General features: G+C 36.9%; 1 protein-coding gene across 1 annotated transcript in view; it reads left to right on the top strand.

Annotated features, from left to right (window-relative positions):
* The window catches only part of LOC128664888 (aldo-keto reductase family 1 member B1-like), a 186,091-nt gene that overhangs the window by 4,417 nt on the left and 156,032 nt on the right, over positions 1-25,642 (top strand). Inside the window, exon 3 of the mRNA XM_053719684.1 lies at positions 24,617-24,784. Within this exon, the coding sequence (XP_053575659.1) occupies positions 24,617-24,784 (168 nt within the window). The remainder of the gene's footprint in view (positions 1-24,616; positions 24,785-25,642) is intronic.

A 25,642-nucleotide genomic window follows, 5' to 3' on the forward strand; every position in this document is an offset into this window, starting at 1 on the left:
CTAAATCTAAAGGATATATGGTGTATCCAAAACCCTGATACCTAAAGGCTTTACTTGTAAATCAAAAACACATAAAACTCTTTCCTGAATAGATTCTTTTTTAGTCAATGAAATATTACCCGGTCATGTAGAGGCTGATATTGCATCTATTCTTATTTCAGATCATGCTCCAATCTCCCTGAGTATATCAATGGATGCCTCCCAGAGAACAAATCCTTATAATATCTTTCCTAAATATATTTTTACAAATGTGAAATTTAAAAACTGGATGGTAGAAACCTGGAAGGATTTTGAATTCCATAATGCAAATTCAGTTAAGTCCTGAGATATACTGGGAGGCTTCCCAAGTGGTGCTCAGAGGAGAAATAAAGGCATATATTTACAAATCATGGAACAAAAATCAGATACATGATACACAATTTACTAATCGGCTCACAAATGCTTATAATTCATATGTGCGGGAAGCCTCAGCCCTAAATTAGCAGAATTACATGAAGGCAAAGAAAGAAAGAAAAATATTTTTACAACAAAAGGCAGCAAGTGAGGTCTTAAGAACTAACGTTAGACTATATAAATATGGAGGTAAAGTAGGGAGATGTCTTTCTAACCTAGTTCAACAAAACAGGGGTACCAATCATATTTCAGTAATACAAAGTAAAAAAAAAAAGGCTTACGCAGTCTACTGAAAATAATGCAGAATTTTTGGAATATTATAAGCAAATATTTTCCCATAAAGAGGTTAATGTAGCTAATAATAAAAAAAAATTGGGATATGTGCCGTCTTCAACATCTAGAAGATGAGTCATTGAGGTTACTAAATGAACCTATTTACAAAGAGGAGATTACAAATTTATAAAAGAAGGTAGTCTCAATAAAGCTGCAGGACCAGATAAATTGCCCATTGAATTTTTTAAAATTCTTTCTGAATATATAGTAGATCCACTATTTAAGCTGTTTAATGCTTACTTTTCTCAGGGACATACAATTTCTAGCAACTTTTGTAGTTCCTTAATTGCTCTTGTGCCTAAAAAGGTAAGAACCCAGAAAAATTAGATTCATATCGGCCCATTTCATTATTAAATGTGGATTACAAACTATTATCTAGTATTTTATCAACTAGATTACAGAGAATTATTCCAAAGCTAATTCATAATGATCAAACAGGTTTCATGAAGGGCAGATCTTCTTTTTCAAATTTAAGGAAACTGCTGCTAACTGTTGATTACTATAATATGCAAAAAGAAAAGTGGGAGATAGATAAAGAAGGCGTTCAATTCCATCAGTTGGGACCACCTATTCGAAACCTTGGCACGCTTTGGTTTTGATGTCCCCTTTTCAGCATTTATTCACTCGTTATATAATAAACTATGTTCGGCACTTATAGTCAATGGGTTTTGTACATCTTATTTTCAATTGTTATGGGGTACTCGTCAGGGTTGCCCCTTATCACCTTTGTTATTCAATTTAAGCATTGAACCTATCACAATCACACTTCGTAACACTATTAAGGGCATAACAGTTGGAACTGCAGATATTCAAATCTCATTATATGCAGATGATCTACTTATATTTCAAGCTAATACTGTTGAGAATATACCTAAGCTGATAACAGCTCTAGGATATTTTGGCTCTTTGTCTGGATATGCAGTTAATTCACAAAAATCAGAGCTATTATGGCTATACAGTATAGGAATTAAAAAAAATGATTAACTTCATAATATTATGTACAAGAAATATTATATTTTCCTCTTGGAAATCAAGAGTCCTAGCTTCTCTGAATTTCTTAATAATTTAAACACTAAATTAGTATTAGAACAGTTTGAAACTTCAATAACCTCTGAGCGAGAAATCAAAGTATTTAAAAAAACAAATAGGGCAATTACATTTTCTCAATGCCCAGCAAGATTCAACAAATGTTGATTTATCCATTTCAAAATTCAGAATGGGTACAGAGCACGATCCTCAGAGGCAAACTTTTATTAGTTGATACAATCTAGGGAGCACTGGACTATTGCTTCTTTTTTTTCTCTCTCTTATCCCTCCCCCTTATTATTTTATTCTCTTTTCTTTTTTTAGATATATCATTATTTGGAGCTTATAAATGAGTAGATTAAGAAGTATCACTATTTGATGTTATGCATTAATGAGGATCGGACCCAGTATTTCTTTACAGTGTTTAGTAATATATCTGTAATAGTTTATTTAAATTGTTCCCACGGGAATAGGGCCCTCAATCCCTCCTGTATGTGTTTGTAAATTTTGTCCTGTCTCTTACAAGTCTTGTATTGTTTTATTTAAATGAATTGTATCCATGGACAGCGCTGCGGAATATGTTGGCGCTTCATATATAAAGTATAATAATAATAATAATAATAATAATAATAATAATAATAATTTAAATTAAATCTTATGTCTCGTCTGTTCAAAATTCATTGAATATTAATGTCAAATGTGAATTAATTTCTGGATTCGAAATGTAATTTTTTCTTTTTTTCCTTTTTAACTTTTTTTTTCCACTCATAGTATGATTATATTTTGTACTCTGCTCTATTTCTATTTTCTGTATTATGAATCAGATAAAACAATAAAAATTATGTTTAAAAAAAAAAAAAAACAATATAAGCATTTAATATTGGTAGTAAAATGTTCAAATGACCCAGCTTCAAAGGCAGATTTAGGGACAGATATACAAAGCTCCATAACTACAGAAAATGATAATATCCCCATTTAAAAAAAAAACTCAAAAAAAAGGGAAACACCCCCTATGAAAGTAACTCTTTCTTTCTTAAAAACAATTTGAAAAATCACTAATACAGGACAAGTATATCTTGCATCTAGACAGCACACTTGTAAAGGGAGGTGTGCATCAAACTTATGTCATATATAATAGAAAAGGGTGCCAAAAAATATTCACACTATCATGCCGACACATGTAGACCTGAAGGCCGGCGTGCTTCAACAAAAAATGTACGCACGTGAAAAAACTAGCATGTGTCAAAATACAAACTAATATATACAGTATATATAGTGTGTGTATATATATATATATATATATATATATATAACTGTCCCAAGGCTATGTACATATATATAACCATAAATATAGTGATAACCTAAACTGCTTTAGAGTGCCAACTAAATAAAACTAAAGTACTTACCCAAAGACACTCTACTACTGGAAAAAAACAGTAGGAAGATAAGACCAGTGCTGAAACGTAACAGCAGAGAAACTGGAATAGGAGTATATAGACGAACCACAGGCAAAAGCATAGGACAAGTAACTGCTTGTGACTAAATCCCCCCTGGTGAAATGTCACTTCCAATACTCCAAATACAAACGCTGTACTCTGAGGGGGAACAGGCCTTAACTCAATCTGAGAACTCCTTTCTATGAAGAAACAAATGCACATCTTCATTCTTCAACCAGCAGAGGCAAAGTAAAGACTGAGATACTGGTGGGGTGGGAGAGGTTTTATAGAGCTTTTGGGATTATTTGCCTCCTCCTAGTGGTAGGGAAGACTAATTTCCAGGAGTAATGGATTGTGGACTCTTACCACCTGTATGAAAGAAACAAAGTTTAAGTTGTATATCAGTACATATACAGGGTACAGACATACAAACAAGGGTTACTTTATATATCAGTGTATTACAGGTTACACACATAGAAACAAGGGTTACGTTATATATCAGTTCAGAAAAAAAGAGGATTCCATTCAGGGTGATTTAAAAACCATATAAAACCTTAAAGGGATAGTCTAGTCAAAATTAAGCTTTCATGATTCAGATAGAGCATGCAATTTTAAGCAACTTTCTAATTTACTCCTACTATTATTATTTTTTTCGTTCTCTTGGTATCTTTATTTGAAAAGGCAAGAATGTAAGCTTAGGAGCTGACCCATTTTTGTGTAGCACTTGCTGAGTGGTGAATTACATTTAGCCACCCATCAGCAAGCACTACCCAGGTTCTGAACCAAAAATGGTCTGGCTCCATTTAACTTTATTCCATATTCTTAAAAAGTAAGCATCAAGTCTGATGCGTTTCAGCTATACAATACACTGTAATCATAAACCATAAACTGATGCAAGTGTGATTTCTACATTAATGCCTTTCTATCTACAGAAATAGTTACATAGTACAGGAATCTCCAAAATTGATGGCCCCTGTTGTATACCATACAAAATAATGTTCTCTTTTTATTACACACTAGTTGGTAATCCTGCCCAGAGGGCAATCTATATGTTGTAAATACAAAAAATTAAAAATAGAACTACAAAAAAAATAAACCTAATCCCTATGAAAATAAAAAAGTCCCCCCAAAATTAAAACACCCCCTAATCTAAAGCTAAATTACCAATAGCTCTTTAAATGTCTTTTTGTAGGGCATTGCCCTAAGTTAAACAGCTCTTTTACATTAAAAATAAACAAAGTACCCCCTAACAGTAAAAAACCCACCCAACCCCCCAAAATAAAAAATAAACTAACACTAATAAACCTAATCTACCCATTGCCCTGAAAAGGACATTTGTATAGGCATTGCCCTTAAAAGGGCATTCGGCTCTTTGTCGCTGCCCTTAAAAGGGCATTCAGCTCTTTTTCAAAGTGCCCAAAAAAAAACCTTCGTTAAAAAAAAAAAGTAAAAAAAAACTAACACTAAAGCCCCAAATAGGTACTCACGGTTTCAGAAGTCCGGGGGAGAAGGTCTTCTTCCAGGTGGGTGTCCATCATCTTCATCCACAGCGAAGGTGGCGCGGAGCGGAAGTCCGGAGCGGTCTTCTCAGATGTGGCGATCATCGGCGGCGGTCCATGGCGGCGGCGGTGGTCCACGGCGACATGGAGGCTCCTCTTCATCCGATCGTCCGTGGTATACTGAAGAAAGAATGCAAGGTACCGCAATCAATTTGGGGTACCTTGCATTCCTATTGACTGAATTTTTCAAAACAGCCAATAGGATTAGAGCTACTAAAATCCTATTGGCTGTTCAAATCAGCCAATAAGATTTCAGTAGCTCTCATTCTATTGCCTGCTGAATTTTTTAAAACAGCCAATAGAATGAGAGCTACTGAAATCCTTCAAATAAGCCAATAAGATTCAAATCAGCCAATAAGATTTCAGTAGCTCTCGTCCTATTGGCTGATTTGGAAAATTTCAGCCAATAGGAATTCAAGGTACCCCAATTAATATGGAGTACCTTGAATTCTTTCTTCAGTGTGCAGCAAACAATTGCATGGAGAGGAACCTCCACGACTTCGCCAAGGAGCACCAACGCCGCCGCCAAGGAGCGCCAATGCCTCAGAGGACTGCCGCCGAAGATCGCCACATCTGGAAAGACCACTCCGGACCTCCGCTCCGCACCGCCTTCGCTGTGGATGAAGATGATGGACCCGCCTAGAAGCAGACCTTCTCCGCCCCGGACTTCAAGAACAGTGAGAACCTATTTGGGGCTTTAGTGTTAGTTTTTTTGTTTTTTTTGGTGGGGTTTTATTTTTTTACTTTTTGGGGGGGGGGTTTTGGGCACTTTGAAAAAGAGCTGAATGCCCTTATAAGGGCAGTGAAAAAGAGCTAAATGCCCTTTTAAGGGCAATGCACATACAAATGCCCTTTTCAGGGCAATGGGTAGTTTAGGTTTTTTTAGTGTTAGTTTTTTTTTATTTTCGGGGGTTTGGTGTTAGGGGGGACTTTGTTTATTTTTAATGTAAAAGAGCTGTTTATATTGGGGCAATGCCCTACAAAAAGCCCTTTATGGGGCTATTGGTAGTTTAGCATTAGATTAGGGGGTGTTTTATTTTGGGGGGGCTTTTTTATTTTCATAGGGTTAAGGTTTAATTTTTTTATTTTGTATAATGTGTTTATTATTTTTTGTAATGTTAGCCTTTTTTATTTTTAATCTAATGTAATTTTTTATTGTAATGTAGTTTAATTTTATTGTAATCAGGGATTAATTTAGGGGGTGTTAGGTTAGGTTAGGGGGCTTAGTCATTAAATTTGTTTTTTGCGTTCTGGGGATTGGAGGTATAGGAGTTAATAGATGTATTAGGTAGTTTGCGATGTTGGGGTTTGCGGATTTAGGGTTTAATAATTTTATTAGATAGTTGTTTTTTTTTCTTAATACTTTGTGCGGGCGGTTAGGTTTTTTTTTAATACTTATTGGGGACGGTTCTTTTTTTTTTAATACTTATTGCATGCGGTTTGGTGTTTTTTTCATACTTATTACGGGCAGGGTTTTTTTTTTTTTTTTGTAATGCTCCATTTGCCTTCGCTGCATCCCTGTGGATTGCATAAATGGCAGGGTGGTGAAAGAATCCATCTCCAGGTGAATTCTTTAGGCTGCGCGCGCAGCCAACATTTTGTTGGCTGCCTCGTGCTGCCAACAATCCTTTCAGGATGCGAGCGTAACTGCCGATGGCAACGGATATTACAAACGCAATTATAGTATAGATAACTATACATGATCACGTATGCTTATAATCTACTATTTATTTTCACTGAGTAGAGCTATATCATAAACTTAACCCTTTGGAACATTGGAACTGTAAACAGATAATAAAAAATTAAATCATGCAATAGTTCATGTGATTGCGTGATTTCAATGATGGGATCGGGTCAGAGGGGAGTACCTATAACGCTAGGCACGCCTTCCAGTCCATGATCCCATTTACAAAGTGGCTATGGCTTCAGGACAGTCAAATGGCTAGGACGTTTCATGCCATTCTTACGGCGCTAAAGCCCAACGCAGTTAGGACGGCATGGAACGTCCTAACGGCGAGAAAGGGTTAAAGATACTTATATACAACACATAAATATTGTGTCCTTTCTACCATCCTCACTTATTCAGTAAGATCTATTAGGGATACAGCTCAGTACATACATCACTAACAAGAGTAGCTAGAAACACTCTCATCATGTTAACTTTATCCTGTTATTACTCCCAAATGTTAATGCAGTCATATTCTGAGTTGTATCCTTCAGGTATTTGTGTTCTTAACTTAAAAATCCAATATACCTGCTGTCTTTTTATAATCCTTAGTTTATCTCTTCATCTAATCTGCCTCCTAATTTCTATCGCATTCCAACAAAAAAGTATTTGTATTTTGACCATGTTTATAAATGAAATATTTTGCCAAAGCTGAACGTGGGTTATTTGTTTCTATATAGGAGAGAAGTTCTCAGATCCTAATTTTGACTTCACCAGCCGTCATACCCACATATTGACCCTTACATTGGGAACTCAATTAGGCAAATCACATATTCAGAGGCACAATTTACACAGCTGCTCACTTCAAATGTCTCTACAGTGCTATGGGACCTAAGTCTTTTAGCAATTCTGATATAGTCACAGGCTCTACAGCAGGGATTCCCACATCTGTAGATCCATTTAACCTCTAGCCATGAGCTTCCTGATCTTTCTTTATTCTGTAACAAACTTAGAGATACAGTATCACTTAGCGTTTTGCATTTTGAATATACAAATCTATAGCCACCATCTATTGTATTCTTAAAGGGATACTGAACCCAATTTTTTTTCTTTCATGATTCAGATAGAGCATGCAATTTTAAACAGCTTTCTAATTTACTCCTATTTTCAATTTTTCTTCGTTCTCTTGTTATCTTTATTTGAAAAAGGATTGTAAGCTTACGAGCCCGCCCATTTTGGTTCAGAACCCTGGATAGCGCTTGCTGATCGGTGGCTACATTTAACCACCCATCAGCAAGCGCTACCCAGGTGCTGAACCAAAGATAGGCCGGCTCATAAGCTTACATTCTTGCTTTTTCAAATAAAAATACCAAGAGAACGAAGAAAAATTGATAATAGGAGTAAATAATAAAGTTGCTTAAAATTGCATGCTCTATCTGAATCATGAAATAAAAAAATTGGGTTCAGTATCCCTTTGAGTGTTAACGATGGCTCTGAGCCATCGCAAATTGTCCCAGTCAGGTGCTGACAACGGTTTAGATCCGTCGCTAGCACTCACCCACATTGAGGGCAATCTGGGGGCTCCCACCTACTCCCACCTTCTCCCACCCTGGCAATCTGGCATGAATAGTGAGAGGCATTGCTGGGACTTCACGATTTGTGCGGTGATGTCACGTACAATGACGTTATGACGTCACCGCGCAACTATTTAAAATAGACAATATAGGGAAATGGGGCATGCTGCTTAAAAACCTGTATCTCAGGCATCTAAGCAGCTACAGAGCCCCATAACCCACCTTTAGAAAGGTAATCGCCTAACCAATGGTATAAGTCTTGTGGATCTTAAAAAAAAAAAAAAAAAAAAAAAAAAAAAAGCTCCTATCCAGCTTAGCACCCCAGGTGGGAAATGGCTTAGCAGCCAAAGGGTTAAGGGCATCATCCCCATAGTAGACCATCGGAAGGTATTTTTTTTTTAATAATATTACAAATCTCATAATATTGATTTGAAAATTAAGTCACAAACACTGGTCTTTTGTCTCTTTCTCTGGTACTTTTCTTTTTCAATAGTTCTCTCCTATCCAAAGTATCTATTTCCTGACCTACTTTATCAACCATTTTAACGGGTAACTTCGCCTACTCATTCTTTCCCTTAGTTCCTTTTTATCCTCATTAGGTGACCTTTGATTATCCCTTTCACTACTTGTTTTGGGTGATTGCTAGTGGCATGAAGAAGAGCATTTCCTGCTATAGGCTTGTCACTTTTCTTTTACAAAAATATGACGAGTCCACAGATTTCATCCTTACTTGTGGGATATTAACCTCCTGCTTACAGGAAGTGGCAAAGAGCACCACAGCAGAGCTGTATATATAGCCCCTCCCCTTCCCCTCCACCCTCAGTCATTCTCTTTGCCTGTGTTATACTAGGAAGACATGGTAAAGTGAGGTGTTAGTTTTAGTTTCTTCAATCAAGAAGTTTTCTATTTTAAATGGTACCAATGCGTACTATTTTCCTCAGGGGGATATGGAAGAAGATTTCTGCCCTGAGGTTTGATGATCTTAGCATTTGTAACTAAGATCCACGCTGGTTCCCAGTCCCACAAGACTTCTGAAGGTAACCATGAGACATCTTCAGTGTGGAGACCGGTTTCATGCTACAAGCAGCATTAAGGTATGTGCAGCCTTTTTTCTGAGGAGACTTGGTGTATCAGAACTGGCTGGCATTATTTCCCTGTATGGGAATGGGGTAAGCAGTAAAACCTATTTTAATAAGAGGGGTGTTACTGGAGTCCCTATATTATATTTATCATTAGTTGATATTTGGGTATTATGTGACATGGGAGACAATATAAAAAACGATGTTTTTATGTTTTTTATTTTTGGCACTTAAAACTTATTGGTTTTATGCTTGAGGGTTGTATTGTTTGTGTATTTTTACTTTAGTGCAAAACAGCATTCCCATGCGGTGTTGTTTGGGCCTACTCTGACTTTTGACCTTAAGGGGCGGAGCCTATTTTGGCGCACTTCCTTCAGACTTAGCAGCAGCAAACAGTAACTTGGTGGCTCCTGGACTGTGTAGCTGGTCTGAAGGGTTGGAAACTTGATTCAAAGTACCTTGGGGGCAGGTAGGCGCCACAGCAGAGCTGTGGCGTGGTGCAGAGTGTATTTTTATCTATCTTTTGACTATATGTTGATATAAGTACTTCTAAAGCCTTATTTCTGCCCTTGCTTCTGGGTGCAGTATTTTTTGGATTAACCAACGATATTAAGTTAAATTTGGGAATAATTTAACGTTTTTTGTGCATTTTGGAAAAATTGTTCACTTTTTCTTTTCTTAAAGGCACAGTAAACGTTTTTTCTAATGTTTATTTTATGCTATAAATAAGTGTTTAAACGACTTTTGTGGTATTACTAGTCTGTTCAATATGTCTGACATTGAGGTTTCTCATTGTTCTATGTGTTTAGAAGCTATTGTGCAACCCCCTCAAACATTGTGTAACTTTTGTACTGAAAAGGCTTTACAATGTAAAAAGCATATTTTAAATAAAGTAAGTGTGCCTAAGGATGATTCTCAGTCTGAAGAGAATCAGGATATGCCATCCAATTCTCCCCAAGTGTCACAACCTTTAACGCCCACACGCAATGGCCCACACGCAATGGACATCGTTCCGTTTGCTCGCTTTCATCTCAGACCACTGCAACTGTGCATGCTCGGACAGTGGAATGGGGATTATGCGGATTTATCTCCTCAGATAAATCTGGATCAAGAGACCAGAAACTCTCTTCTTTGGTGGTTGTCGCTGGATCAACTGTCCCAGGGGACTTGTTTCCGCAGACCCTCGTGGGTAATAGTGATAACGGACGCCAGCTTTTTGGGCTGGTGTGCAGTCTGGAATTCCCTGAATATTCAGGGTGTTTGGACTCAGGTGGAGTCTCTACTTCCAATTAATATTGGAACTGTGAGCAATATTCAATGCGCTTTAGGCGTAGCCTCAGTTGGCTTCATCCAAATTCATCAGATTCCAGTCGGACAATATCACGACTGTGGCATTTGTCAATCATCAGGGCAGAACAGGGAGTTCCTTAGCGATGATAGAAGTATCCAAGATAATCTGTTGGGCAGAGGCCCACTCTTGTCATCTGTCAGTGATCTACATCCTAGGAGTAGAGAACTGGGAAGCAGATTTTCTTAGTCGACAGACTTTTCATCCGGGGGAGTGGGAACTTCACCCGGGGGTATTTGCCTCATTTATTTTCAGATGGGGCAGAACAGAATTGGATCTGATGGCATCTCAATAGAATGCCAAGTTTCCAAGATACGGATCCCGGTCAAGGGGTCCTCAGGCCGAACTGATAGAGGCCTTGGCAGTGTCTTGGTTGTTCAGCCTAGTTTTTGTGTTTCCACCGTTTCCTCTCTTCCCATGCGTGATTGCTCGAATCAAACAGGAGAGAGCTTCAGTGATCCTAATAGCACCTGCGTGGCCACGCAGAACTTGGTATGCGGATCTAGTAGGACATGTCCTCTCTGCTACCGTGGAAACTTACATTGAGGCAGGACCTTCTCATGCAAGGTCCTTTCCAGACATCCAAATCTAATTTCTCTGCAGCTGACCACATGGAGATTGAACGTTTGATTTTATCAAAGCGAGGATTCTCTGATTCGGTCATCAATACTTTGATACAGGCTAGAAAGCCTGTCTCTAGCAAAATCTTTCATAAGATATGGCGTAAATATCTTTATTGGTTTGAATCCAAGGGTTACTCATGGAGCAAAGTTAGGATTCCTAGGATTCTGTTTTTTCTCCAAGAAGGATTGGAGAAAGGGTTATTTGCAAGTTCCTTTAAGGGACAAATTTCAGCTTTGTCTATTCTGTTTCACAAACGTTTGGCAAATTTGCCAGATGTTTAGTCTTTTTGTCAGGCTCTATCTAGAATTAAGCCTGTATTTAGACTCATTACGCCTCCCTGGAGTTTGAATTTAGTTCTTTGAGTTTTTCAAGGGGTTCCGTTTGAACCCATGAATTCCATAGATATCAAATTGTTATCTTGGAAAGTTCTGTTTTTGGTTGCTATTTCTTCTGCTCGAAGAGTTTCTGAGCTTTCAGCGCTACAGTGTGATTCTCCTTATCTCATTTTTCATTCTGATAAGGTGGTGTTACGTACCAAACCTGGATTCCTTCCTAAGGTTGTTTCAAATAAGAATATTAATCAGGAAATTGTTGTTCCTTTCTTATGTCCTAACCCTTCTTTTAAGAAGGAGCGTATGTTGCATAATTTGGATGTGGTCCGTGCCTTAAAGTTTTACTTACAGGCAACTAAGGATTTCCATCAATCATCTTCATTATTCATTATTTATTCTGGAAAGCGTAGGGGTCAGAAAGCTATGGCTACCTCTCTTTCTTTTTGGCTGAGAAGCATCATTCGCCTGGTATATGAGACTAATGGACAGCAGCCTCCTGAAAGAATTACGGCTCATTCTACTAGGGCTGTGGTTTCCACATGGGCCTTTAAAAATTATGCATCTGTTGAACAGATTTGTAAGGCTGCGACTTGGTCGTCCTTTCACACTTTTTCCAAATTTTACAAATTTGATACTTTTGCTTCTTCTGAAGCTATCTTTGGGAGAAAGGTTCTTCAAGCAGTGGTGCCTTCTGTTTAGGTTCCTGTCTTGTCCCTCTCTTTCATCCGTGTCCTATTGCTTTGGTATTGGTTTCCCACAAGTAAGGATGAAATCCGTGGACTCGTCATATCTTTGTAAAAGAAAACTAAATTTATGCTTACCTGATAAATTACTTTCTTTTACGATATGACGAGTCCACGGCCCACCCTGTTATTTTAAGACAGATTTATTTTATTTTTTGAAAACTTCAGTCACCTCTGCACCTATTAGCCTTTCCTTTTTCTCTTCCTATACCTTCAGCCGAATTACTGAGGGTGGAGGGGAAGGGGAGGAGCTATTTATACAGCTCTGCTGTGGTGCTCTTTGCCACTTCCTGTAAGCAGGAGGTTAATATCCCACAAGTAAGGATGAAATCCGTGGACTCGTCATATTGTAAAAGAAAGTAATTTATCAGGTAAGCATAAATTTAGTTTTCCATAGAGATGATTTGCTTTTAACTCCAAATCTAGAAAGTTAATTTTTATAGTTTACCAGTCATAAGTTCATTTTATGCCACTTTTACTGTTGTTCAGGTATGATACAAACATCCCTGCACCCTCTTCACTACTCCCCCAGACTATTAACAGATTGTCTATAAACATTTTGTAAAGAATTATAGCATCTTTGTAAGGGTTAATATCTCCATAGACCAGGGAACGCTCCCACCATCCGATAAATAGGTTGGCATATGAGGGTGCAAACCACGCCCCCATCGATGTTCCCGGTCTCTGGATATAGTAATCTCCCGCAAACATCAAATAGTTGTTATCTAGAAAAAAAAAATACTTCAAAGACAAACCTTTTAAACTTTTCATCAGAGTTTGTATCATAATCCAAAAAATATTTAATAGCAATCAATCCCAGGTCATGAGGGATCGAAGAGTAGAGCGAAACCACATCAACCATGAGGCAAATATATGTTTCTCTCCATTCAAAGGCTTTAAAGATATTCAACATGTGTTGTATCTGTTAGATAGCTATGTAATTTTACCACCATTGGCTGTAAAATATAATCTATCCACTCTGATAATGGTTCAAGGAGGGAACCAGGCAAGTCTTAACCTTTTTAAAACAAATTTACATCCTTTTACTGCAATTATTTTACAATAGCCAAACTCTATCAACCATTTGCCTTATTTGGAGAAGCCAATGAGGGTTTTAGTCCACAGACAACAAGGCTAGCCGTGGTCATAACATTAGTGTAAAGTACTATTTTGCATTTGTTATCAGTTAAAGCTAATTAGCTCAGTAATCCTTTAGAAACCAGTAGGGTGCATTTCAAGATAATTTGAACATGCTCAATTTTCAGCGCTAAATTACTTGAAAAGGGAACACAATATATTGTGAAAATATTCTACAAAGTTGTTTCATTACACATAACTAAACATTTTGTATAAACATCATAGGGTGCTTACTGTCCCTTTAATCCATGGCTCCCTTTCACAGTGTGTAGAAGACAGTCAAAACAGTATGAGTTGACTAGACTATAGAAACCATTCAAAGGAGGGCTACTAAAATGGTACATGGTCTAGGAAATAAAACTTACAAGGAAATACTTTGTGATCTTTATACTTATAGCTCAGAGGAGAAAAGTAAGATGATACCAGTAAATCACTTCACCAGCAACACAATCCCTTTAAATTGTAGCTGGCTAGCCCTAGCTGTTCCAGCCCACCGGGAAATCTCCTGGTGTCCTGGTAGGCCAATCCGGCCTTTAATGGAAACACTTATAAAAACTGTATCAAAGTTTCACTAAAGGTCAAAGTGAACTGAAGCCCATTTACTGAAAATGGGCTTGTTTCCATTGAGCAGTAAAATATGGAGCCGTAAGCTACCGAAGTGGCCGATAACTAAAAGTAATTTACGGCTCCATTTTAGTGCTAGGTTTCTGATTAAATATTTTGCGCATTGTGTGCAGTTGCTCTTTTCATGTAGGTCTAAGTTAACATTGTGTTAACGCTTCCATCTGACGTTGGATTTCTTGAAAATCAAATGCAGGTAGCCCTCAGCTTACGCCGGGGTTAGGTTCCAGAAGGAATGGTTGTAAATCGAAACCATTGTAAATTGAAACCCAGTTTATAATGTAAGTCAATGGGAAGTGAGGGAGATAGGTTCCAGGCCCCTCTCAAAATTGCCATAAGTAACACCTAATACATTATTTTTAAAGCTTTGAAATGAAGACTTTAAATGCTAAACAGGATTATAAACCTAATAAAATAATCACACAACACAGAATATATAATTAAACTAAGTTAAATGAACAAAAACATTTGCTAAACAGCATTATAAACCTAATAAAATAACCACACAGCACAGACTTCACTTGCATTTTTCTGCAAACAGTTCTTTCTATGCATTCCAATCTGGACTGATTTATAGACGGGAAGATCTTGTTCCTTTGAAATCTGCTCAATAGCTCAGGTCTGGTTAAACTGATTAATTTTAGCATGCTTGGCTTTGCTGCAACACAAGCGGACAGCTCACCTACTGGCTATTTTAATAAATGCACTGCTTCTCAATGCTTTTCAATAGTAGTCACATGACTGGATAAAAAGGTTGTTATTCTGAAACGGTGTAAATTGAACCGTTGTAAAATGAGGGTCACCTGTAGTTGCTATGGTAACTCGACCTTACATTATCAAATTTACGTTTAATGTCTGCACTCTTTACCTGTGATCTCCTCTAAAGAGAAATAAAAACAAATATACATTTATTTATAATACATATTTTTAACTATAAGCAAATACTATTATTTATTATAATTATATTTTCGACTTTATTAATATATGTAATATGTATTGCTGCCCTAGGCATAGGTCTAGTTTGAATTTTGTAGATATATCCTTGCATATATTTTTATATGTAAATACATACTGATATTTCCATAAGAACAGAAGTGTAACTATCCCTATACATGGGACAACAATAAACATTACATATTACAATTTTTTTGTACATTGACATTTACACCTAGTTGAGCTTGGTGTAATTTTATTCAACGTATCGACAGCCTCCAACAGTTTATTAACAATTTGTGGTTTCATTCTAAACCTGACCTGATATAAGTTATCGCTTAACGGCTTCTAAAACTGTCTATGGGACGTGAAAATATTTTCGCCATATTTATCGGTTTGCGATCTCACGCAAACCTAATTACGGATCAATGGTAGCGAGCCCTTATAACACAAATTCCAGGGGAGTTCCAGTGTTTCATCCCCATGCCAAATCTAGTTATAAACGGCATCTACATATTTATGTCTCCATTGGCAGGTGCCTTACTCTTTAAAGAGTTTATTCTATTAAACTGCTCTACAAAGATGTTCATAAATATATTAGCATATGTTAAAATTACATTGGAACGCATGACTGTTTCTTTATTCTGCAAATAATAGTCTCCAAATAACCACACCTGTGCTATCTAACCTGCAGCTATGAACTTGTACTTGACTATCGCTCAAATGATAAAACATAACTAATATGAGCTTAAAAATAGAAGCACTATTGATTGCATTCAAGAAATGTTAACACACAATAGCACAAATGTTAGTAGGAAAATGGTAAAGGGGCAGAAACAAACAAAATTTGGAAGGGAGAGAATGGCTGGGAATAGGGTTGTCACCATGGCTATGTTTTCCTAGACACTAATGAGTTACACATGCTGCAGGGTATGCAGGGAGGAACATGAATAGTGATCTCCAGGATCACTATCCCTGTGCTGTCCAGGGGTGCAATTCATGTCCCCCTCTTCACACCCTGCAGCATGTGTAACTCATAAGTGTCCAGGAAAACATGGCCAAGATGGCAACCCTAGCTGGGAAGCTACACTACAGAAAAAAATAGATCAAAGTGGGGTGGGGAGGCTACAAAATGATCGCAGGGAGGTGGGTAAGGTGAGGGGTTGCCATTGCACTACAGATAAAAATATTGGTAAAGAAATAACATTAAAAAATACTTAAAACTGGGTACTGGCAGACAGCTGCCAGTATCTATGATATGATAGCTGCCACTACTGGGAAGGGGGGGTTAGAGAGATGCTTGGGGGTTATGGGAGTGGTAGGGATAAGGAATTATTCCCTACATGGCAGGAAAAAAAAATAAAAAAATATTAAAAATAAAAAGCTCTAAACTGCATACTGATAGACTGTCTGCCAGTACCTAAGATTGTGTAATGAGTGGGGGGAGAAATGCTTGGGAGGCATCAGATAGTGGTCAGGAAGGTGAGAAGTGTCATGTGGAGGGTAATATTTGCACTAGAGAAAATATTAACCTTGCAAGCTACCTAAACAACTCCTTCACTGCTGGGAATATTAGAAGTGTGGTGCACAGCTGCAATTAGCGGCATTCTAATTACCAAATAGCAATGGCAAAGCCATGCATGTCTGCTATTTTTGAACGAAAAGGATCCCAAAAAATATTTTACAACCATTTGTGTCATGATTACAAAAGTGTTATGTAAATAATTTCAGTGAAGCAGTCATTTTTTTTTTATATTAACTCATTTGGCGGTGAAATGGTGGCATGAAATGTATCAAAATGGGCCTAGATCACTAGTTTTCAAACCTGTCCTTGTGCCTCCCTAACACACCAGATTTTGAGGATATCTGAACTAGAGCACAGGTGGCATAATCAGCTGATTAGTAAACCATCGGCTAGATTACGAGTTTTGCGGTATGAGTGAAAAAGCAGCGTTATGGCTCTTTTTCACTACCGCTGGTATTACGAGTCTTGCAGGTATATCTGAACCGCACACTTTTTTGGCCGTAACGCAACGTAACTACTGCAGCTTTCCAAAAGTCCTTTTTCAATGGGACTTCCTTTGCGCCGGTTTTACGAGTTTGCCTGAGAGGCCAAAAAGTGATCGGTACAGCCTATACCGTCAAGATCCATACCGTAAACTGAAAGTCAGTAGTTATGGGTTTTACGCTACAAAGCCGTAACATAAAACTTATAACTAAAGTGCTAAAAATTACACTAACACCTATAAACGTCCTATTAACCCCTAAGCCGAGGCCCTCCCGCATCGCAAACACTAAAATACAATTATTAACCCCTAATCTGCCGCTCCGGATATCGCTGCCACTATAATAAAAATATTAACCACTAAACCGCCGCACTCCCGCATCGTAAACACTAGTTAAATATTAACCCCTAATCTGCTGTGCCTAACATCGCCGCAACCTACATTACTGTTATTAACCCCTAATCTGCTGTCCCTAACATTGCCGCCACTATACTAAAGTTATTAACCCCTAACCTTAACCCTAACACCCCCTAACTTTAATATAATTAAAATAAATCTAAATAAATATTACTATCATTAACTAAATAATTCATATTTAAAACTAAATACTTACCTATAAAATAAACCCTAAGCTAGCTACAATATAACTAATAGTTACATTTTATCTATCTTAGGTTTTATTTTTATTTCACAGGCAAGTTTGTGTTTATTTTAACTAGGTAGACTAGTTAGTAAATAGTTAACTATTTACTACCCAGTTAAAATAAATGCAAATTTACCTGTAAAATAAAACCTAACCTGTCTTACACTAACACCTAACCTTACACTACAATTAAATAAATTACGTTAATTAAATACAAATAACAAAATTACAACTAAGATGGCGTCCCTTGAATTCCGATTAGCTGAATTCTATCAGCTAATCGGAATTAAAGGGTAAAAAATCCTATTGGCTGATCCAATCAACCAATAGGATTGAGCTCGCATTCTATTGGCTGTTCCAATCAGTCGATGGGATGCAAGCTCAATCCTATTGGCTGATTGCATCTTGGATGACGTCCCTTAAAGGAACCTTCATTCTGGAAGAGACGTTGATTGAAGAGGATGCTCCTCGTTGGATGTCTTGAAGATGGAGCTGCTCCGCGCCGGATGGATGAAGATAGAAGATGCCGTGTGGATGAAGACTTCGGCCAGCTTGGATGAAGACTTCTGCCGGCTTCGATGAGGACTTCTGCTGCTTCATTGAGGATGGATGTAGGGTCTTCAAAAACTGTAAGTGGATCTTCGGGGGTTAGTGTTAGGTTTTTTTAAGGGTTTATTGGGTGGGTTTTATTTTTAACTTAGGGTTTGGGCGGAAAAAGAGCTAAATGCCCTTTAAAGGGCAATGCTCATACAAATGTCCTTTTCAGGGCAATGGGGAGCTTATTTTTTTTTAGATGTGGGTGGTGGGTTTTACTGTTGGGGGGGTTGTTTGTAATTTTTTTACAGGTAAAACAGCTGATTTCTTTGGGGCAATGCCCTGCAAAAGGCCCTTTTAAGGGCCATTGGCAGTTTAGTTTAGGCTAGGTTTTTTTTTTATTTTGGGGGCTTTCTATTTTGATAGGGCTATTAGATTAGATGTAATTAGTTTAAATATTTGATAATTTATTTTTTATTTTGTGTAATTTAATGTTTTTTTTTGTAATTTAGTTAATTGTATTTAATTAATGTAATTTATTTAATTGTAGTGTGTTAGTGTAAGACAGGTTAGGTTTTATTTTACAGGTAAATTTGTATTTATTTTAACTAGGTAGTTAGTAAATAGTTAATAACTATTTACTAACTAGTCTACTTAGTTAAAATAAATACAAGCTTGCCTGTGAAATAAAAATAAAACCTAAGATAGCTACAATGTAACTATTAGTTATATTGTAACTATCTTAGGGTTTATTTTATAGGTAAGTATTTAGTTTTAAATAGGAATTATTTAGTTAATGATAGTAATTTTTATTTAGATTTATTTGAATTATATTAAAGATAGGGGTGTTAGGGTTAGACTTAGGGTTAGGTTAAGGGGTTTATAACTTTAGTATAGTGGCGGCGACGTTGGGGGTGGCAGATTAGGGGTTATTAAATTTATGTAGGTGGCCGGCGACATTGGGGGCGGCAGATTAGAGGTTAATAAGTGTAAGTGGGTGGCGGCGACATTGGGGGCGGCAGATTAGGGGTTAATAAGTGTAATGTAGATGGCGGCGGATTAGGGGTTATTAAATTTATGTAGGTGGCGACAACATTGGGGGCAGCAGATAAGGGGTTAATAAGTGTAGGTGGGTGGCAGCGACATTGGGGGTGGCAGATTAGGGGTTGATAACTGTAATGTAGGTGGCGGCGACGTTGGGACGGCAGATTAGGGGTTAATAAGTGTAGGTAGGTGGCGGCGATGTCGGGGGTGACAGATTAGGGGTTAATAAGTGTAATGTAGGTGTCGGGGCGGCAGATTATGGGTTAATAAGTGTAATGCAGGTGTCTGCAATGTCGGGGGCGGGGTGTTTAGACTCGGGTTTATGTTAGGGTGTTAGGTGTAAACATAAATTTTGTTTCGCCATAGGAATCAATGGGGCTGCGTTACAGAGCTTTACGCTCCTTTATTGCAGGTGTATTGATGTCTATGGGGAAATCGTGCACGAGCACGTAAAACCAGCTCAAAGCAGCGCTGGTATTGGAGTGCGGTATGGAGCACAATTTTGCTCAACGCTCACATATTGTCTGCTAATGCTGGGTTTTTGTAAACCTGTAATAGCAGCGCTATAGGGAGGTGAGCGGTGACAGTAACTTGAAAGTTAGCACCAAGCAGCTCATAATGCAAAACTCGTAATCTAGCCGATTGTTATTTAACCCGCTCTCACCCAAGGTAATCCTGAAAATCTGGCCTGTTAGGGAGGCTTGAGGACAGGTTTGAAAACCAGTGATCTAGATCAATACTATAGTTTTGATAGGTAACTTAATAAAACAAGGCTCTTTTTCTGTTTAAATTGAGCAAAATGCTAAAAAAAAAGCTTGTCTTTTGTGCAAGTTTTTCTTTGAAATTTCAGTACTCAAGGGGTTAAAAAATAATAAATATGGTTAAGAAAAAACTTCTCATTAATAACTTACTGTAGCCTTGGTATTTATTTACTTTGCCATGAAGTTTTTGCACCCCTATTTTTTTTATCTAGCACTCTAAATTGTTGTTAGTTGGATTAGAGATTATGGGGTCAATCATAATTCTTGATTAAAAATGATTTATCTACGAAAAAAAACTCTAATACAACAAACTGGTTTTCTGTTGAAAAATATTAGATTCGTTTTTCTAAAGAATTGAGATCAAGGACTTTTGCAGCTATATTATTTGTACTGTACATCTGGGTGGTGGTCCAATTTAAACCATTATATAACCATAACGTAATTCCTGATATGGAATCTCAATACTTATCTATCTTTCCCTATTAACATACAAAATGTTATTTTTTTCTACAAGCTTATTTATATTCTCTGAGTGTTATGACATTTTTTGTTAACATTTTTTAAACGAAGCATATATTGCCATTATTTGTGTAAAAAACATAAAGACAACCACACTTGTGACAAGTTTTTACAACCTAGCTTGGCTTGGTCTGTTAGTGGGGTCACTACAGCTCCTCAGTGACTAACAGCAGTCAGCCAGGGAGTTATTACTGAGATTAGAAATGTATCCAAAGTGTCCCGCCCATCGCTACAGCGTTTTAACCAATCAGCGAAGCCACTTACTCACGCATTCTCCCAAATAAATATCTGGCGCCTGGTGGAACGGTACCTGCTCTGTGTGCGAGAGTGCGAGTGTGAGCGCGCGCCAGCTGAAGCGGTTGTTTATTCCTATTTACTGCATTTACTGCAGCATGAAAGGACCCACTCATGTGCAGCTCTACACCGGGGCGCAGATGCCCATTCTGGGGCTGGGTACTTGGAAGGTGAGTGTGTGCATGGGGTACCCGACCTCAGTGCCTATTTATACCAATGCGCTCTGTGACTGGCACCAATTTCCATCTGTGCAACGTTTCCTCTGTATAACTATGAAGCCATAAAAAGAATTAGAAAATGATTGTAGATATGAACAAGTTATCGCACGTGGGTAGCCATGTTATTAACTGTCACATCACTAATAATAGGGTTCGTGTTTAGTGAAAAAAACTCTTGTTACAGATGAATTTACTACAGTGCTTGTGGGCACTCTCATTTACATTACAATTACCAATGACAAGGGCGAATAGCAAAATATCTCAATTTATTGTAGACATGCTACTTCTCTTTAGATTTCTGATACACACACACACACTATATATGATACACACACACACTATATATGATACACACACACATATGATATACACAACACACACACACACACACACATATATATATATATATATGATACACACACACACACTATATGACACACACACACTATATATGATACACACACACACACACATATGATATACACAACACACACACATATATATATATATATATATATATATATATATATATGATACACACACACATATATGATATACACAACACACACACATATATATGATATACATAACACACACACATATATATGATACACACACACATATATGATATACACAACACACACACACACACATATATATATATATGATACACACACACATATATGATATACACAACACACACACATATATATATGATATACATAACACACACATATATATGATACACACACACACACATATATATGATATACATAACACACACACATATATATGATACACACACACACACACATATATATGATATACATAACACACACACATATATATGATACACACACACACACACATATATATGATATACATAACACACACACATATATATGATACACACACACACACATATATATGATATACATAACACACACACATATATATGATATACATAACACACACACATATATATATGATATACACACACACACATATATATGATACACACACACACATATATGATATACACAACACACACACACACATATATATGATATACATAACACACACACATCACTCCTTTTGGAATTGTGTGTGTGTCTAGAAAATGTTGCGAGCTTTTTGGCATTATGAAGAAGCTGACTGGGTGCAGTGTATATTATATTATTTTATGCTATCCAAAGCACAAATTAATTGCATAATTTAATAAAAATATATTTAATGTTAATTTGGGCAATAAATATTGAACGTTTTTAATATTAGCTAATTTGAGTTTAATATTGCCTTATTTTTTACCCGGGTGGTCAGTAAAATCAGCCGGCTGCTGCGCCTCCTAAAAAGGTCCTCAGGAGAACACTATATATATATATATATATATATATATATATATCAATTTCACAAAATTAATATAGATTGGAATAAATGTCCACACTAGATGCTAAGATTATCTCATATCTATGAGGTATAAGCAGATGAGGAGATTCTTTTTTGGTTTCAATTTTAAAATTGGATGTAAGAATGCATTATACTATAATCTTTCATTTTTCCTCTTTGTGCTCTCTCATACCACATTATTTATATATTTTGAAAATTGTCAAGAAATAATATTGTAAGGAGGTATTAACCTCTTTCTTACAAAGAAAGGGAATACAACACTCTTTTATATATTAAAGGGACAGTCTAGGCCAAAATAAACTTTCATGATTCAGATAGAGCATGTAATTTTAAACAATTTTCCAATTTACTTTTATCACCAATTTTGCTTTCTTCTCTTGGTATTCTTAGTTGAAAGCTTAACCTAAGAGGTTCATATGCTAATTTCTTAGACCTTGAAGTCCACCTCTTTCAGATTGCATTTTAACAGTTTTTCACCACTAGAGGGTGTTAGTTCACATATTTCATATAGATAACACTGTGCTTGTGCACGTGAAGTAATCTGGGAGCTGGCACTGATTGGCTAGACTGCAAGTCTGTCAAAAGAACTGAAAAAAGGGGCAGTTTGCAGAGGCTTAGATACAAGATAATCACAGAGGTTAAAAGTATATTATTATAACTGTGTTAGTTATGCAAAACTGGGAAATGGGTAATAAAGGGATTATCTATCTTTTAAAACAATAAAAATTCTGGTGTAGACTGTCTCTTTAAAGCATATTTTTATTAATCATTCAATCAAATTACCATATATTGAAATAATTAAAGCATATTCCAAAATCCAATCAGCCTAGTAAATACATAAGGCAACTATGCATGAAACATAATAAATACTATGCATAATTATAGCTAAATAAGTAAGTGCCTAGATTAGAGAAAGGCTTCTGTTTCAAAAAGAGCCAATTTCACTTTGTATGCAGGCAATTATACAGTGTACAATAAAAAGGAAACAGTCTTAGAAAGGAAGACTCCAAAGTTAGTGAAAAACTGCTCACAAATGCCCACGGTATTCACACCGCACTTTAGGTTGGTCCCAATGGTTAGTTCATACTGACAGGCAGGCTTCACAAAAGATTACCAACGTCAAAGGGTATGCCTGAATATGACTGCGGTTTTTACACCTGTCCAAATGGCTTACACCCTTTTTAGATGAACTGTGAAAAAGTACCTTTCTTTATAGATGTCAGTCCTTTTATCCAGGATTGGTTTATACAGCTCTGCTGAACGCTATCCAGGCCTCTCTTTTACCGAGAGCTCATTTCCTCCCACGAGTATGATAAATTCAGCTGGTCCTGGTTCCGCCTTCTGGTTTGGAAAGGTTCCCAGTAAATCTTTTGTAGCCAAAGTTGTTGCACTGTATCATTTTTTGCTTGAAAACACAGCCAGGTGATACACTGTGCTCAACACGGCTTGCACTCTGCCGTATTGTTAAAAGTCTTTTCACTCTGATACTTTTAGCATACGTACAAAAATAAAACACCAAGTAAATGCAGCCAACGACATATGCGTTTCACCCCTTAGTGCTTATCTTTTGTGAAGCCTGCCTGTCAGTATGAACTAACCATTGGGACTGACCTAAAGTGCGGTGTGAATACCGCGGCCATTTGTGAGCAGTTTTTCGCTAACTTTGTAGTCTTCCTTTCTAAGACTGTTTCTTTTTTATTGTACACTGTATAATTGCCTGCATACAAAGTGAAATTGGCTCTTTTTGAAACAGAAGTGTTTCTCTAATCTAGGCACTATGATCTAGCTCAATTGCTTTTGAATAGTATTGAGAAAAGGGTCAATATATTCTGGGGTATTATATACTGTATATCTGTGCTAAGATATTATGAGTATGTCAACTCTAGGTACTTATTTAGCTATAATTATGCATATTATTTATTATGTTTCATTGTTGCCTTATGTGTTTACTAGGCTGATTGGTAGAATTGGATTTTGGAATATACTTCACAATGATTTCAGTGAGGTCATGAGATGGTAATTTGATAGATTGGTTAATAAAAATATGCTTTACTATATAAAAGAGTGCTATTCCCTTTCTTTGTAAGAAATAGGTTAATACCTCCTTACAATATTTTTTCTTGACAATTTTCAAAATAAATTATCTCTTAAAGGGTCTGCACCATTACCTTTATTATATAAGGTTTTTTTTTTAGACAGAAGTCTCTTGCATATATATATAAATTATGAACAGGTGAAACTCTCCATCTTTTAAGTATGTGTGTGTATATATATATATATATATATATATATATATATATATATATATACACACACACACACAATTATATTGATTTATAGTTTTAGACTTATTAATCCCTTCTTACAAATGTATCTCTCTTCTCAGTCTCCCCCAGGCAAGGTGAGAGCAGCAGTGGAAAAGGCCATTGACGTTGGTTACAGACACTTTGACTGTGCCTATGTGTATCTGAATGAGAACGAGGTGGGAGAGGGCATCCAGGAGAAAATCAAACAAGGGGTGGTGAAGAGAGAGGACCTGTTTGTCGTAAGCAAGGTACCAATCATAAAGACTTTTAGACTTGATTAATGGGGAAATAATTGCTAGTTTTAAAGAAATTAAATTTTTTTTTTTTGCTTATTAAGTATTAAACCAAACTCCGGTGCTAGCACAATAGTATATTGTACATCATGGGAATATAGCTGTAAGTGTCGCTTGTATATTTGGTCCTTGACCTGAAAACCTTGGAGCATGTGTGTTAGTCTTTTTCTTCTAAAAAAAAAAAAAAAAAGAATAATTGCGTAATTGATACTGATGAAGTCATGTAGAAAATCTGTTGGAAATCTGTGCTGTAAAAATTGATAATAGGAGAAAATTAGAAAGTTGCTTAAAATTGCATGCTCTATCTGAATCATAAAAGAAAAAAATGGGTTTAGTATCCCTTTAATATGTTTTGTTGGGGGCGTGTCTCTGGGCAGCACCTTGAATGGTAGCAATATTGGGAGCTCTGCGTGGATCACTGCTAATCTGCCTATTATCAGTGAATTAAATGACCATCTAGGTATATTATCTCTATATAAGAACTTTACAGATCAAGACAAACTGAAAGAAGCATTTTCTCTGAGAATACCACCGCTGCACACCAATCCGGAGCGTTGAGGCCTAAGGCAAGCTCTACACAGAGAGGCTCTCAACACCCCCCCGGTAATAATACAGACCGGGTAAGCAGTGCACAGACACTGAACAATATATTTAGTTTGAAACCAACACTACCTATGTCTACATAGTACCACCCTTGCTATACAGGATAGATAGCAGGAGAAGTCAGAGCATTCCTTACCAGCGTGTACCTACTAAAGATGGCGTCTGGCACTGAAATGATACTTGCATCCGTGACAAAGCTGCTAAATGACC

Source organism: Bombina bombina, chromosome 6 (genome assembly GCF_027579735.1).
Source record: "Bombina bombina isolate aBomBom1 chromosome 6, aBomBom1.pri, whole genome shotgun sequence".
NCBI classification, from domain to species: domain Eukaryota; kingdom Metazoa; phylum Chordata; class Amphibia; order Anura; family Bombinatoridae; genus Bombina; species Bombina bombina.